The following is a 13,719-nucleotide window of genomic DNA, read 5'->3' on the forward strand; positions in this document are numbered from 1 at the left end:
GAGTCGGGGAGCAGAGCGAGAGAAAGAGTGCCCTGCCCGGGCTGACAGCGCCGCATTCATCCTCCACGCTACAGCAGACAAAGCGCTGGTGCTGCCTGACAGGGGCCATAAATCACCGCTGGGAGATGCTGTACCTACAGCTTATACCATTCCAGATGACAAACACACAATAATCCACACAGCGCAGCACTTTTTCTCCCCTCTCTCTCTCTCTCTCTCCCTCCCTCCCCGCGCAGCCGGCCGCCCGGCGGGGGGAGGAGGCAGGGCACCGAGGGGGAGGAGGCAGAGGCGGGCGCCGCTGCCGGCCCCGGCCGCTCGCCCCGCGCCGCTGAGAGGAGCCGCGGTTGGGCCCGCCGGACCCCGGGCGGCGGCGGAGCGCGGCGGTCGGCCCCCTTTCCGCACCGCCGCCCTGAGGGGGAACCGCGGGGTCCCCGGCGGAGGAGCCCCGCGGGAGATGAGGAGGGGCGGCCCCGCTCACCCGGGGGCTCGCCGGCTTTCCCAGCGCCTTGAAACCTGCCCGGTGGCATCTCCAACCATCTTCCTCCCCGGCTCTCGGCGGCTGGAAGCACGGTGAGGGCCTGTAAAGGGCGTCGGGCTGAGCGTGTGCAGGCCACGGCCCCGCGGGACCCCGCCAGGGCTGAGGACGGGGGCGAGGGGAGGGCCTGAGGGAAGGTACGTGGCAGGGATGCTGGAAGGCACCTGTTAGGCCCGAACCATAAGCACAGGAGCACCTCTGGAGCACAGCTCTCGAGTGTAAAGGTGTTACTGCCAAGAGCACTGCTGCTACAAGATTACTTAAATTTGAGGAGAGCAAAAAAAAAAACCCACCAAATCATGTGTTTTCCATCAGTGATGAGGGCTCCAGTCACACAAAACGGTTAAGTTGCCACTTGACCTGAGCCAGGTGAGGGAGAGCAGCAGAGCCACACTGGATCACCTCAGTGCAGGCCCTGCCTCGGCTCATGCTACCAAGAGGGACTGTACACAGTCAAGGAAAGTTCCCCTTGGCTAACTAGAACCAAGGGATTTAAACAAATATCCAAGACCAGAATCATAATAACTACTGCTTCCCAGACAACATGAGATTAAAAAAAAGAAAAGTCTGTGGTTAGATGAAACTCTGCTGTTAATATTAGTATAGAATTATTTTTTATCTTTCCATCCTCTTAGTAGTGCCAGTGTTTATATCAGCAGGATTTTACTTACTATGAAATAATTTAGAAAATAGCTATTTGTGCAGTCTACAGTCTCACTTCTACTTTGAATGGTTTGTATTTTAAGATTTACGGGAAGCTGGAAGAATGGTAAGAAAAGATTTCCATAGATTTTAAAATCTCACTTCCTACTACAGCAGGAATTTATGGTAATTAGAATTAATAATGAAAATACGTGAGCAGGAGCGCTTTCAAAGTCAGTGCTGATTAAAAGCAAAACTGAATCTCTAACCGAATTGTTAGGAAGTATGATGAAGTGACATTTCAAGTCATAAAAAGATACGCATAATACAACCTGTTATATGCCTTACTCAGTCCTAGATCAGTTCAGGATAACCCTCTTCTACTAACTAAACTTTTTTGTGTAGCTTATTCAGTGAAGACTTTCAATTTATAGGTGGGCATTCCAAAAAGGAAATCAAGTAACTTCTGTTTTGCTCTGTTGCTGAGAAAGCTGAAGGAAGAATAAGCTCCTCACTACTGCTTAAAGTTTCATCAGAAGGTGTACCTGCAACTTGCAAATCGGGTATTGTTTGTGCACTGAACTTCCATTTCCTCACATGCAACAGTTAAGCTCAGTATAGAGGCTTCTAATAGTGGAAAAAAAAATATTGTACGTTTTTGTGCTGAACTAATGATTCCTCTGAATCTAATTTTTAAAAGCTAGGTGATTAAAATATTTTCATATACACACATTAGAAATTATCTGCCACAAAACTAAAGGTCAGCAAGACTTGGAAGAGGAAGTATTAAATTGTCATTCAATATTAAGCTTAATGCCAAGACTAGACAAACTTGTTGTTAGTAGAGAAGACCTTTCTGCCAGCAATAGCATGAAAAAAAAGAGTAAGACAGCAACAGCCCAGGCCAAATCAATCAGCACAGAAAAATGGGTTACTCACTATTGATGGAAAACAGCCAGCTTCTCCATCTGTACTCATTTGTTGCGGGTGGTGGCAGAGGGTGAGTTTAGTTCCTGAGCCACGAATTTCAGTGATGCTCCTGCCATATCACTGTCGAAACTGCTGGTTTTACATCTGATACCGTTATAGTAATTCTTGTCCCTATTATCGTCCCAATATATTCTACAACTTTGCAAATTTCTAGAGTGCACTTGCACTCTGCCATTGGTTGAAATGAGCAGCTTTTACTGGAAGAACTTTCCAGGATAGCAGTTTTATAAACCTGCGGGAAATGTTCCATGCATTCAGGGTACGACTCAAGAAAAATACCAGAGCTTCACAGTCGGGTAAGATAATAGAAAAGAAAGCAACAGCAAGACCTTGAAGGGGCTGGTCCGTGCCAGTAGGCCAAGCTGCCTTTGAAAAGCAGGTCCCCTGCTGGAGACATAGGAGAAGAACTGAAGGCTGTTCAAAGCATTACAAGCAGGAGTTCTTCCACAAGGCTTTCCGGATACTGAACAGAATAGAAATCTGCAGATTTTGGAGATTCCAGGGAAAGAGCTAGGACTCACTTAAAGTCACTGTTCTCTGAACTGACGGCAGTTAAGGTTAGTCCGGTCTAAGCGCGGTTTGGCCTTTCCTAGTGCTTGAAGATATGCGACTCCAAGGGATTGGCTGGGTCACTGAATCCAGTCACCAAATTATTGATTCCAAAGTGAAAAAAGGCTTTACATAGCCAGGCTACAAACAAAACTGGTGATATTTAAAACCCTGTAGGCCACCATGGGAGAAAAGTTAAGCCAAGTTAAGCCTCCAGCAGTTCCCTCTGCAGATAGAAACAAAACAAAAAACCAAAAAGTATAGAGCAAAATAACTCAGACTTCATTTACAGATTTGAAAGATTTAGACAAGAATAAATAACATTTCAGACCAATTAACTAGCTTTAAACATAAACATACCTATATAAAGTCAAAGAAAAGCATGAGGACTGGGGGTTATAAGCACTGGTACATACACTAGTAGCATGCACAAGGGATAGCATCCACGCAGTAGAAAGGCAGCAGATGCAACTTAAAAAGCCATATAATCTAGCATAGGCTAAAACAGAGTGAAAAAGAACTATTCTCTCTATTTTTACTTCTGCCTCAGAAAAAAAGTGAAGTAAAACCATCCTCTCTGCAAAAAATGGCCTAATGTTGCAGTTATGACCCTCACATGGTGTAGCATAGCTCTCTGCAATTATGTACATAAAGTTTGAAAGCCTCTAATTTGGTAGCGGTGAGGGATGGTAGTGCTTTAAACAACATCATGAGATCTGAAGGCTGACAGAACAGCAGCAGCTGGTGCTGATGGGAGTGGACTAAATGCTTTCAACCTCCCTTTCTCTTCTAGTAAATGTATAGTTAAATAGATAACATGCCTGTTATTGTGACTAGGATGCTTGCTTTCATCAAAGCTGGCAGCTTAGGTTAGTTTCTGTTTACAAAAGGCATGAGAATCTTCTTGGCAATTCACATTACAAAAAGTGTCTTACTTAATAGACTGGAAAACATTAGATTCAGAAATGACAGATTCACTGTCAGCTGTGTTCTTACTAAGTCTCCCTGAAGTTAATGTCTATCAGAGCATAGTGACCTTACAAAATAAACTACTTCTATTTTTTTCCTAGGTTGAAGGCCTTGATGCCTGTGTCTCTTTTCTTCCCCCCCAACCTGTGTAAAGCTTTGCAGATTGTTCCACTCAGCAAATTTACTCCTTAAACTCAGGTAGGAAGATTTTGTGTTCTGGGTATTAATGATTGTTGAACCAATAACCATTAAGCTGGAGCTTATTGTTATATAGTCTAATGGGCCTTTTAATTATTTCATTATATGCCATGTCCCAAGCTGTTAGTGTACCATGCAACAGAACCTTCCACTGCCTTTCTGGTAAGTAGTCAGTGCGACACCGTGTGCCACTATGATTAGTGACTCTTTCTGTTAGAAACAGAATGAAGTACTGTTCTCCTCCTTGTGAACACCAAAACTTTTTCTTAACTATTTTCTTTTTTGACTATGCTATTTTTCAGGCCACAGATAAAGGAAACGTCTTGGTCTCAACTACTCTGAATGTGAGGGGCCTTGATAGGCATATTGAAGACGTCACTTAAAAGAGTAATGGAGCCTATGTGAGCTGCTCTGCAGAACCGGAGAGCAGATGCAGCCTCAGTCTCGACAGAGCTCCTTTCCCAACATCGCAGCCAGCATTGCATGGTAGGAACCCTGTTAAGGTAGTTAAGTATTCACATCCTCCCGATCCAGTTTTTCAGACGAGACCATGAGAACACATTTTGTAGTTAACTTGCTGTTGCTCCCAAACCAGCCAAAACTTGAAAAGCACCAGCTTAGAAATGATTAGCTCATCCCAGCACCGTAAGCACCAGTGGCTCATTGCCAAAATGATGATGGCACACCAATTATTATACATTTCAAACGTTCAAAATTCAGAGCTGTGCATGCATTTAGAATATTTACAAACTAGCCAATCGTGGATTGACAACAATTTCCTTTTTGCAACAAATGCTTTTTGGAACCTGCAGGAATCACAATTTCCACTATGATGTTTTGAATTCATTTAGGCCACAGTCACCATGAAGATGACAATGGACTAAAGATTATTGTTGCTTTTGAAGTCCAGTTTAGTATCATTTGGATGTTGTGGAGGTGTCTGGTTTACTGGGGCTCTGTAGTTGTGAGTGGATAAAATTCAAACATATAAAAGAGTTGATCTAGGAACTTTCATGGCTTGCATCACTGTACGATATGAACATCTCATGTATATTAATAAATTAATCTTCACATACCAAAAGGCCGGGGAATATAATTATCTCAATTTCACAACTGGAAACAGAGAAAGTGTAAGGGATTTACTAAAGGTCATACATGTAGCAATACTGGGAATATAATACATATTTTCTAAGGATGGGGTTTCACACAGCCTCACTGCAAGATCAGGGGCATAATCTGGTTGACAGCTAATTTCTGGTTTTGTTCAGCTGAAAACATTAGCTATTTCACCAGGCAGCCAAACAAGTGATAAACAGGAGAGACATGAGAAAAGTGTGGTCAATAGCAGAGAATGGGATGTGCCACTATTTAAGCAGGAGCACAGTTTTAGATTTGTTACATGGTCATGAAATGACACTAAGTCCAAAAAAATGCTTTAATTATAAAAGGCTATTCATCATTTGAGTAAATGACCTTAGCCTTTCCTCGTTTCTGTTTATAGGATTGAGGAAGGAACAGTTCATACTTTACTGGAAAACTGCAAATTTAATTCAGCAATGTTTATAAAGTGCTTGAGTTCTTGGGATTGAAACACTTTAAAATGTTCTCCTTTTGGTTTGGGGGATGTAAGCTGAAATAATTTTGTAATCTAAATGCCATAAGTGTGCCTTTACATGAAAACCAACCATTAAACAAAAAATTGTGATGACATTTAAAATTTCCAGGTTTTTTTCTGATAGAAAACCTGGAGTCTGATGGGCAGCACTTTCTGGGAAATCAAAACAGCAGTTAAAAACAAAATAAACCTTGCTCGTATTTTATGCTTTCTTTCCGGCATTATGATTTGCAAATGAGAAATTAAACTGTCCAGAGCTGCTGGCTGAATTTCTCCTCAAGTAACTCAACAAGATTCCCAGTCCATCTTGAGCATTATAAAAAGCTCAGGCTCCGATCTCTCAGGGCAGCTTGCTCTGCTTTCACAGCATTGGCAGAGCTCCTCAACCTAGGTCACTCTTGAGGAAGAAAGCTGTTTAATGAAGAGCTCCTGCTGGAGCAAGCCATGTCAGGGAGCAGCAAGGGCTGGGCTGCCCTGCGAGGGCAGGCAAGTCAGGAACTGTAGGTGCCAGCGAGGCAGCAGGGCCAGTGGCTGCACCAGGGGCGTCTGGCAGGACCCCAGCCAGGCGAAGGAACAGGACCAGGGATGGCAGCCAGAGTCGGTGACAGTTCAGTGACTGCCAGGCGAGTCTACGGGGACAGGGCAGGAGTTAGGAAGCTCAGTCAGCAAGGCACCTACTATAGAGTAGTAGGCTCAGGCAAGGAGCGAGCATAGCTGCAGCGTAGCTCAGGCAAGGACCACAGGCAAGGGCCTGAACTTGAACATAGCAGAGGACCGAGGCAAGGCTTCTTACAGCTCTTACTTGGACCTTGGTTGTTGTCACAGCACCCTGATTCAAGGTTACAGAGCAGGACCATGTCCAAGATGGCCTTGAGTACAGAGAGTGAAACCCCTAGGAGTAGGAAAAGAGTTTGCAAATGCAGTTGGTGTGCTCAGAGCCCTGGCAACACAGACATAGCACCACGAAGTCTGAATGTTTCTCTTGCTGGGAGTGCTTGCCATACCATCATTAACTTCCAGAGTCACAAGGCAGAGCAAAAGTGCTGTCCGCATAGTTTTAGAAAACTGCCTATTGCTCTAATTCCCTCTACTTCAATAAAGTGCTGAAACATGGCAATCTACGCAAAGGGGAAAGGTCAGAAGTTACCATCCTTTCCTATTTATCAAGTAAAGTTCACAATGGTTCCTGGTACCAAGACAAGCTATGGAATAATGTCTGAAACAAAAATCCAGTAACAAGTGAGTAGTCTTCACTCTAGGAAGATTAAAATGCCAGTTAAGGCATTAAAAATAGAACTCCAATCTAAAGGAAAAATATCTCTTCCTCATAACAATGAGGTGCTTTAAAATTCCTAAACACTCTATAATTCCTTTCTCTCTTATCTATAAGAAAAGCTAAACCATACAGTAATAGTTTCCTTGCATGCTCACACTATTTAAAAAAACATTTGTTGACTCAAATATTTATATTTTAGTCTTCTTTAAAAGACCTTTAACAATTGCTTTGGGTTTTGCACCATTTGCGTAATTGAAGAAAAGGAGGCTTTCTTTTCTAATGCATTCCTTATTGTTTTTTATGATTTTTGTAAATATTTATCCATAAATGACAGAAACCTAAACTTATCAATGCTGTGCTTTTAATAGGCAAGAAACAGAAATTAGGCAGTTTAGACACAACCTGTTTTTAAGTTTTACTGGCATATAATTAACACAAACAACATCCCACACCCCCCAGCAGACATCATGCTGTACCCATAAAAGCCCTACATTTAGTATATACCACTATGTATAACATGCTAAGAAAGCACTCCTAAGTCATTACCAATAATAGAATCAACTGTGCCCAAAAGTGGGATACCCTGGTAAAAGCAGGTTTTGCTGTTCTAGCCTGTAATGCGTTCTCTCCACATACAGGGATCAAAGTCACTCCGACCCAGTACTCCGGCCAGTATGATTGCACCTACAAAACTTGTTATAGCAGCAGAAACCACACTTTGACTAGTTCTATTTGATATGCTTATGTAAAGGTGCTTATTGGACTAATATAAAAGTCTAATTTTGTCAATTTGCAGGAAAAACATGTTTGGAAATGGTGCCAGTAAGATGCAGTTTTCTCTCTGTTGGTAAACAAGTCCTAGCGTAGGCACAGCTTTTTCTTCCCAGTGATGACACCAACACGTGGCATGGTGCTGGTGTGGAAGTACTCACTGATATAGGTCGTACCACTTACACAAAGCGTCAGCTGCAGTGGTGTAGTTCTGGGATGTGATCTTTGAGTGGCACCAGAGAGAGCTGTATGGGAAGAGGATGCTACGAGCAAGGGGAGCAGGCACAGCACACTCTGGGATGTGTAGGGCCCAGGGTGAATATTGCTGGGTAACAACCAAAAGGCAAGAATAGTATTTGATGGGGAAAACAGGGCAGCTAGAAGCTCTGAGACAACTCAATATCCAACAGTGCAAAAGACAACAGGAAGATACTTAAACACAGCTTTCATCTGAATATGCAGTGTCAGTGAAAAAAGACCTCTTGGAGTATCACCGCATTTCCTATAGTAACTAAAATCTCTTTAACACATCATGCACGTCAGACACTGCTTGGAATAAGTTTGCTTCAAATTTGTATTACAAAGACTTGAGCAATGCACTACACATATATCTGAAATGTATGAATGTGATGTCTTTTAACCAAAGAAAGTGGGACTATAAGGGAATATGCAGCCTGTCTCAGCTGTGTGCCTTTAGGAACTTACTTTAGTTTCCTACAGTGGATTGGATTGTGGATGGAATTTTTGAACAAAAACTTCACTCCCAGTCTTTCAGTACTCCAAAATTAGGCTAAACTGTTCACATGCTGAGACAACCAGTTGTCTATTGCAGGAAGAAATCTGCAGAGGGTGGAAAACACCCAAATGTTCCACATGGGACTGAGAACCAGCACAGTCCTGAGGGGAGAAAAGTGGCAGAGCTCAAAATCCAGGAAGACCTGCAGGTGGTTCTAACAGCAGCAGCACAAAAGAGGGCAATACCTAACATACAGAAAACAAAGAAATGCCATGAAAACCTTTGCTTCCATGAGTGAACAAAAGTGAAAGGCAGGCAGATAAATAAGAGTAGATCAAAACCCCAGATGATTGATTTGAACAAAACGTGGATGTGATTGCCAAAAACATATGTGAAGAGCAGAGCTTGCGAAGTTAATGCCATTAGCACAGGTTGTGACAGGAGGAGCCCAGCTCCACTTACTGATTTCGGAGGAAGATCTTACCCCTATGTCAACTTCTTTTTTTAAAGGACAGCAGAGCGCTGATCTTTAAGATGTTAGAGAAAAATGTATTTAAAATTGTAGGCTACGTGTGGATTTTAAAAGCAACCAAAAGAGTTAGTGAAATTTTATGTAGGCATTATTGTAGCTTCTGTGATATCGGATTAACTGTGGAGGCTTGTGATATGCTACAGACACAACTCCAGGGGAGACAAAAGAGTATGTCCTGGTAACAAAACAGAAGGGCACAGGTAAAATCTTCCATAGACTTGTTCATGTTGACGGCAAAAATATATAATTTAATATTCTCAGTTTGCTGGAACAGATGCGCTAAAGGAGTATGTCAGCTAAGCGTTTGATTGACAAAGTCAGACTTGTTCAGCTAGATAAATATTCTAGGTTGCAGTTTACATGGCACAAGTTTGAGCAGGTCACAGTAAAGTTGGTTATCTTACTCCCTTAGTTCAGTGGCACAGGTGAGAGTAATTTTGAAGTAATACCATCCATACTGAAAGGGGTTGTAGTGGAACAGTCTCAGATTCAGCTTCATTGATGCCATATCCTGTTATTTAATAGTGCAAAGTACAATTTAACAGTTCTAATAATGGATCATTGTTGGTAACCTGCAGGTGTTTTTGACAGAAAACTCGAAACTAGAATACTAATAATGGAAGTAGCTGGAGGCAGAAGAAAATATGGGATGTGCAAACATAAAAAGAAATAGAAAACCTCAAATAACAAAGGCGGTGAGTACCTAGGAATTAATGCCTCTTAGAAAAAAGACAAAAATTGAAATAAGTCATCACAGATATCAAAGATGACAGATAAGGTCATCCCCAGCCAGAGACAGAGAAAGGAACATACGGCACCTTAACCAACCCCAAGACAGGAGGGAGACGAGGCACGTACAGAATGTGATGTAAGGGTGATCGTTTGCTGCAGAACTGAAGCAAGACCACCAAATCCCCTGATATAAAACAAGCAGAAAAAATGAATTTTCCGTATCAACAGTGGCAGTGATATTTCAACTGAAAATCACTGTCATTTTTAAGTTGTAAGCCATCACAGTGAGCTCCATTTATCACCTGGAAAATTTTAAAATGCCCATATATTTTTTACTCTTGTCCAGAAAGAAAGTTGAAGCACTAAAATTGGCTAAGAACTTTCCTGTGTTCACTTGCAGCACCTCCCACTGAAGGGCAGGAACTCCTTTCTCTGCTACAACCTTTTAGCAAGCAGATATCTGAATGTATTCCAAAAATCTGTTCATACCATGGTTAATGAAGACCAAACAGGTTTTGTACTTGCATTTACATCTGATAGCTTTTCTTTAATAGGCAGAAACATGGTAGCCTTTAATAATGGGAAAGGAAATGAATATTTCCTCTGCTGCTTTGTCAGACAAGGAATAAAGTAGCAGTTCTTTTTTGTTAATTCTCCCAAGGCTTCCAGCAAGTGACAATACATAAAGGGCTTTTTGTTGCCTCTCCCTTAAAGGGACAAGTTTATGTTGTCCCTCTGTTGTACTTCTGAAGTTAGATAAGAGTATTTTTTGCTGCTTGAAACAGTGTAATATGTGAACTCAAATTATGTAGGAGTTATAACATTTGCAAGATATATTTCTTCTGCCGCAGTAAAGTGCTACTATTTTTAATGAAGCAAAAAACCATACTAATTGTGTATGCATTTGTTGATATTCTCTGATAGAGTTCACTGTATGAGTGCTGTATTGAACAATTAAGCAACAGCACATGTACAGAGACAGAGAGGGAATCTAGAGAAGATGTTTACTTTTTAGATTCAGATCTTGTCTGCCAAATTTATTAAATCAAATAATAAAGACTTATGCTTTCAATTAGTGCTTTAGATTCTGGGCTGTAAAGTAAATTATCTACTCTAGGCTTACGCAAGATTTTCCCGCAATATGAATAAAATAGGTTTGGTTTTGTTTGCTTAAATTAGCATTTGCACTGCAGATAGTACTAGTCCTCTTCAAAGCTGCTTAGAGATTCTAGCAAAGTATTTATCCAACTGTGTAACTTCTGTGAAGCACTGGTATATGAACTAGTCAAAAAGCAGGGGGAAGAAAATCAGTTCAAATGTTTTTTGCCCCCAAATGATGAGTATTTCAGATTTATTTTTTTTAAAGAAAAAACATTTGCCAGGTATATTTTCAGAGCACATAAAGGTGACTCACAAGAGGTGCAGGACTCAGCCCTAGTGTCTAAGGATCACTGGCATCAGTACAAGTGAAGCATCAGCATATGAATGATGAGAGCCTTCAGGAAACTGCCCCTGCTGACTGTGATGGACCCCTGAGCTGGAAATAGTGCTGCTCACTCACCATCACCATTAGGACTGTTTTCTTAGGGCATGTATCCAACCATATTTAAGCACCTATGAGTCTCAGTGACAATGTGAGATCTCTGAACAAGCCTCAGGGTTCAAAACTCACTACTACTTTTAAATGGAAATCTTGTATTCTGCAAAGCTGGGCACTGATTCAAGTACTAGATAAATATATCAGGCAGACTGCCTTCAGCCAGGGGAGTTGCAACCTGACACGTGCTTTATGAATCAGGGAAGTAACCTGTATTGATTCACATTAGTGCTGATCTCATATTCCTCAGCAAGGCTCAGGTGACATTTCCACTCTCTTGATGAATTATAAGTTCATATCATTCTTAGAGCCAAGCCAGACAAATCCAAAGAACCATTACTTTCAAATGAGAGATTTTATAACAGAAAGAGCCTGTGTTTTCTCAAGTTTTAGAGTATTTTTAACCTTGTGCCCCTGAAAGTTGCCAAGCTGGCTAGCCTGGATGCTAGAACCACTTGCTTAATGGAAGAAGAGTAATACTGCAGGCAGACAGACAGGCTTCCTCTGGCTGCAGAGTCAACACGGTCTCAGGCTCTACCACTCCATCAATCTTCAGTCTCTCAGTAGACAATGCTACTGAGCATCATTTAGCAGCAGCCCCAAACTGCAAGGAGACAATGAACTGATTCCAAAGCAGCTGCCACTCACTCAGCCAGGTGAGAGGGCCAGGTACACTCTGTAATCAGAGGCAAAGGGACCAATCTCACCTGCAGACTGTCAGTTTCTAGATTCGTAGGTTAATTTTTAATTCCCATTCTTGCCTTGTCTTTGCTTATAAGTTCAACTATCTAAGCAATCTGCAGAAGCTTGAATTATTTTTAGCAGGTGGATGTGTACATCCTTCTGCGACTTCTACTTACTCAGAGTCAGAGAGGTTCTGTTAGAGTATAGCTTATATATATCTTTATACTCACAGAAACAAGGTTGTGGGAGGGAGTGATCTCTTACCATTCTAATTGATAGTGTTGGGGAGATGAAGAAGAAAGACAGGTTTTTAGGTCACAGCTTCTTCAGTTCTGAAGCAGAAGCAGCAAGCCTGGAGACGGGTGCAGGTCAGAACTGAAGATAGCTGCCAAGGACAGGAGAATGTTTTTAGGGACAGCCACTGCTGCTCTGGCCTCTCAGTCTCATCCCAGGGTGCTTTCCAGAGATGAGTCTAGGAAGAGGAAAACATAATTTTACTACCTATTAAAATCATAAATTCAGTACAGATAAATTTTGCCATACCGTGCCTGCTGTTGTTCAGAGCTGCTGACTCTCTACAGCCTTTACAACTTTTCTGCTTCCCTCCTTGCTGTCAGGAGGCGTCCGTGCCTCTCATGTGTCAATGACCCTTTTCCCTCAACTTGTTTAAGGGGTTTAAGCTCCACATAGTTGCTCACCTACCTGTATTTTGCCTAGAGGTTTAGTAACTCTATTCCAGGACTGAAGAAAGTCCATGTGTTCAAGTACTCATTTATTCTCTCCGGCAGTACTGGTACTTTATAGTAGATGTGATCTCTCATCTTTATCCCACCAAAGCTTTATGATACCACTCCTTACTCTTCCATATACCTTGATTACTTTTCCCCACAGGCTATTTCTGGGCCAGGGGAGTGAGCACACAAGCAGTTAGGTGCGTGCAAGGGAGAATACGTCTTGTATTTGGTTTTAGCATTGGCAGGATTCCCAGACTTGGAGCTTTCTGGAAGGTGACTGTCTACAAGCTGTGTCTATGAGGGAGCGGCGAGGGCTGAGCTGCCCTGTAAGGGCAGGTGAGCCGGGAGCCATGGGTGCCAGTGAAGCAGCAGGGCCAGAGGCCACAATGAGCAGGGAACAGTGGGGCAGGACCCCTGCCAGGCGAGGGGACAGGCCCAGGGATGGCAGCCAGGGTTGGTGACAGTCCCATGACTGCCAGGAGAGTCTGTAGGGACAAGGTAGACCGAAGGTTGAGTCAGGAAGTCCAGGGCACAAGGCAGGGTCAGGATGGGGAAGGAATGAGCCTGACACAGACAGAGCTGCAGCTTGGGCATGGGCTTGAGATGAGGTGCAGGCTCTAAGTCAGGGACCAGAGGCCCCAGGGGAGGCGTCTCACAGCTCTTCACAACAGGCTGGTCCTGGTCACCAAGCCATGCTGTGTCAGAGCAGGCCTTGAGCACAGGCAGCAAAACCTCTGCAAGGGGACATTGCCTGGTGGTGGACTCAGGGTCCCGGCAGTCCTATGGCTTTAACACAATTTTGTCCATTGGGAATTCAGCTTTGCAAAGGATTGGGGCTGCTGGTGTGACCCGTAGTCAAAGGAGAAGCAGTGCTCCTTGACATGGGTCTGTCACATCTAGCAGAGCTCTGAAGTTTAGGACCAGGGCCTCATAAGTGTTGTAGTATTTGAAGAGAAACTGATGCAGGTTAACATTTTGTACTAGTTATGTTGTTGTGCTTAATGATGATCAAACTGAAAAATTCAGTGGTCGTTTATGTTATTATAGTGCATTTTTTCGAAATATTCATCACACACAGGGATCCAAACAGCTGACAGCCATACCTGGCTCTTCCTCCCTCTGGAGCATGACCAGGTGAGATGGGAAGGGCAGCCAGAAA

General features: G+C 42.8%; 1 protein-coding gene and 1 long non-coding RNA gene across 7 annotated transcripts in view; one reads left to right on the top strand and one right to left on the bottom strand.

Moving 5' to 3' along the window:
• Positions 1 to 536, bottom strand: part of STK39 (serine/threonine kinase 39) — a 103,623-nt gene extending 103,087 nt beyond the window's left edge. For both annotated transcript variants that reach the window (XM_014954432.1, XM_014954431.1), the window contains exon 1: positions 479 to 536. In XM_014954432.1, the coding sequence (XP_014809918.1) occupies positions 479 to 527 (49 nt within the window). In that variant the 5' untranslated portion in view covers positions 528 to 536. The remainder of the gene's footprint in view (positions 1 to 478) is intronic.
• Positions 297 to 13,719, top strand: part of LOC106895207 — a 29,590-nt gene continuing 16,167 nt past the window's right edge. For 3 of the 5 annotated variants that reach the window (XR_001413383.1, XR_001413386.1, XR_001413385.1), the window contains exons 1-4: positions 297 to 570; positions 3,787 to 3,883; positions 4,186 to 4,369; positions 9,392 to 9,508. This is a non-coding gene — a long non-coding RNA (uncharacterized LOC106895207). The remainder of the gene's footprint in view (positions 571 to 3,786; positions 3,884 to 4,185; positions 4,370 to 9,391; positions 9,509 to 13,719) is intronic. The other 2 variants (XR_001413384.1, XR_001413387.1) reach the window with 1 other exon arrangement.

Source organism: Calidris pugnax, unplaced genomic scaffold (assembly GCF_001431845.1).
Source record: "Calidris pugnax isolate Ruff unplaced genomic scaffold, ASM143184v1 scaffold103, whole genome shotgun sequence".
NCBI classification, from domain to species: Eukaryota; Metazoa; Chordata; class Aves; order Charadriiformes; family Scolopacidae; genus Calidris; species Calidris pugnax.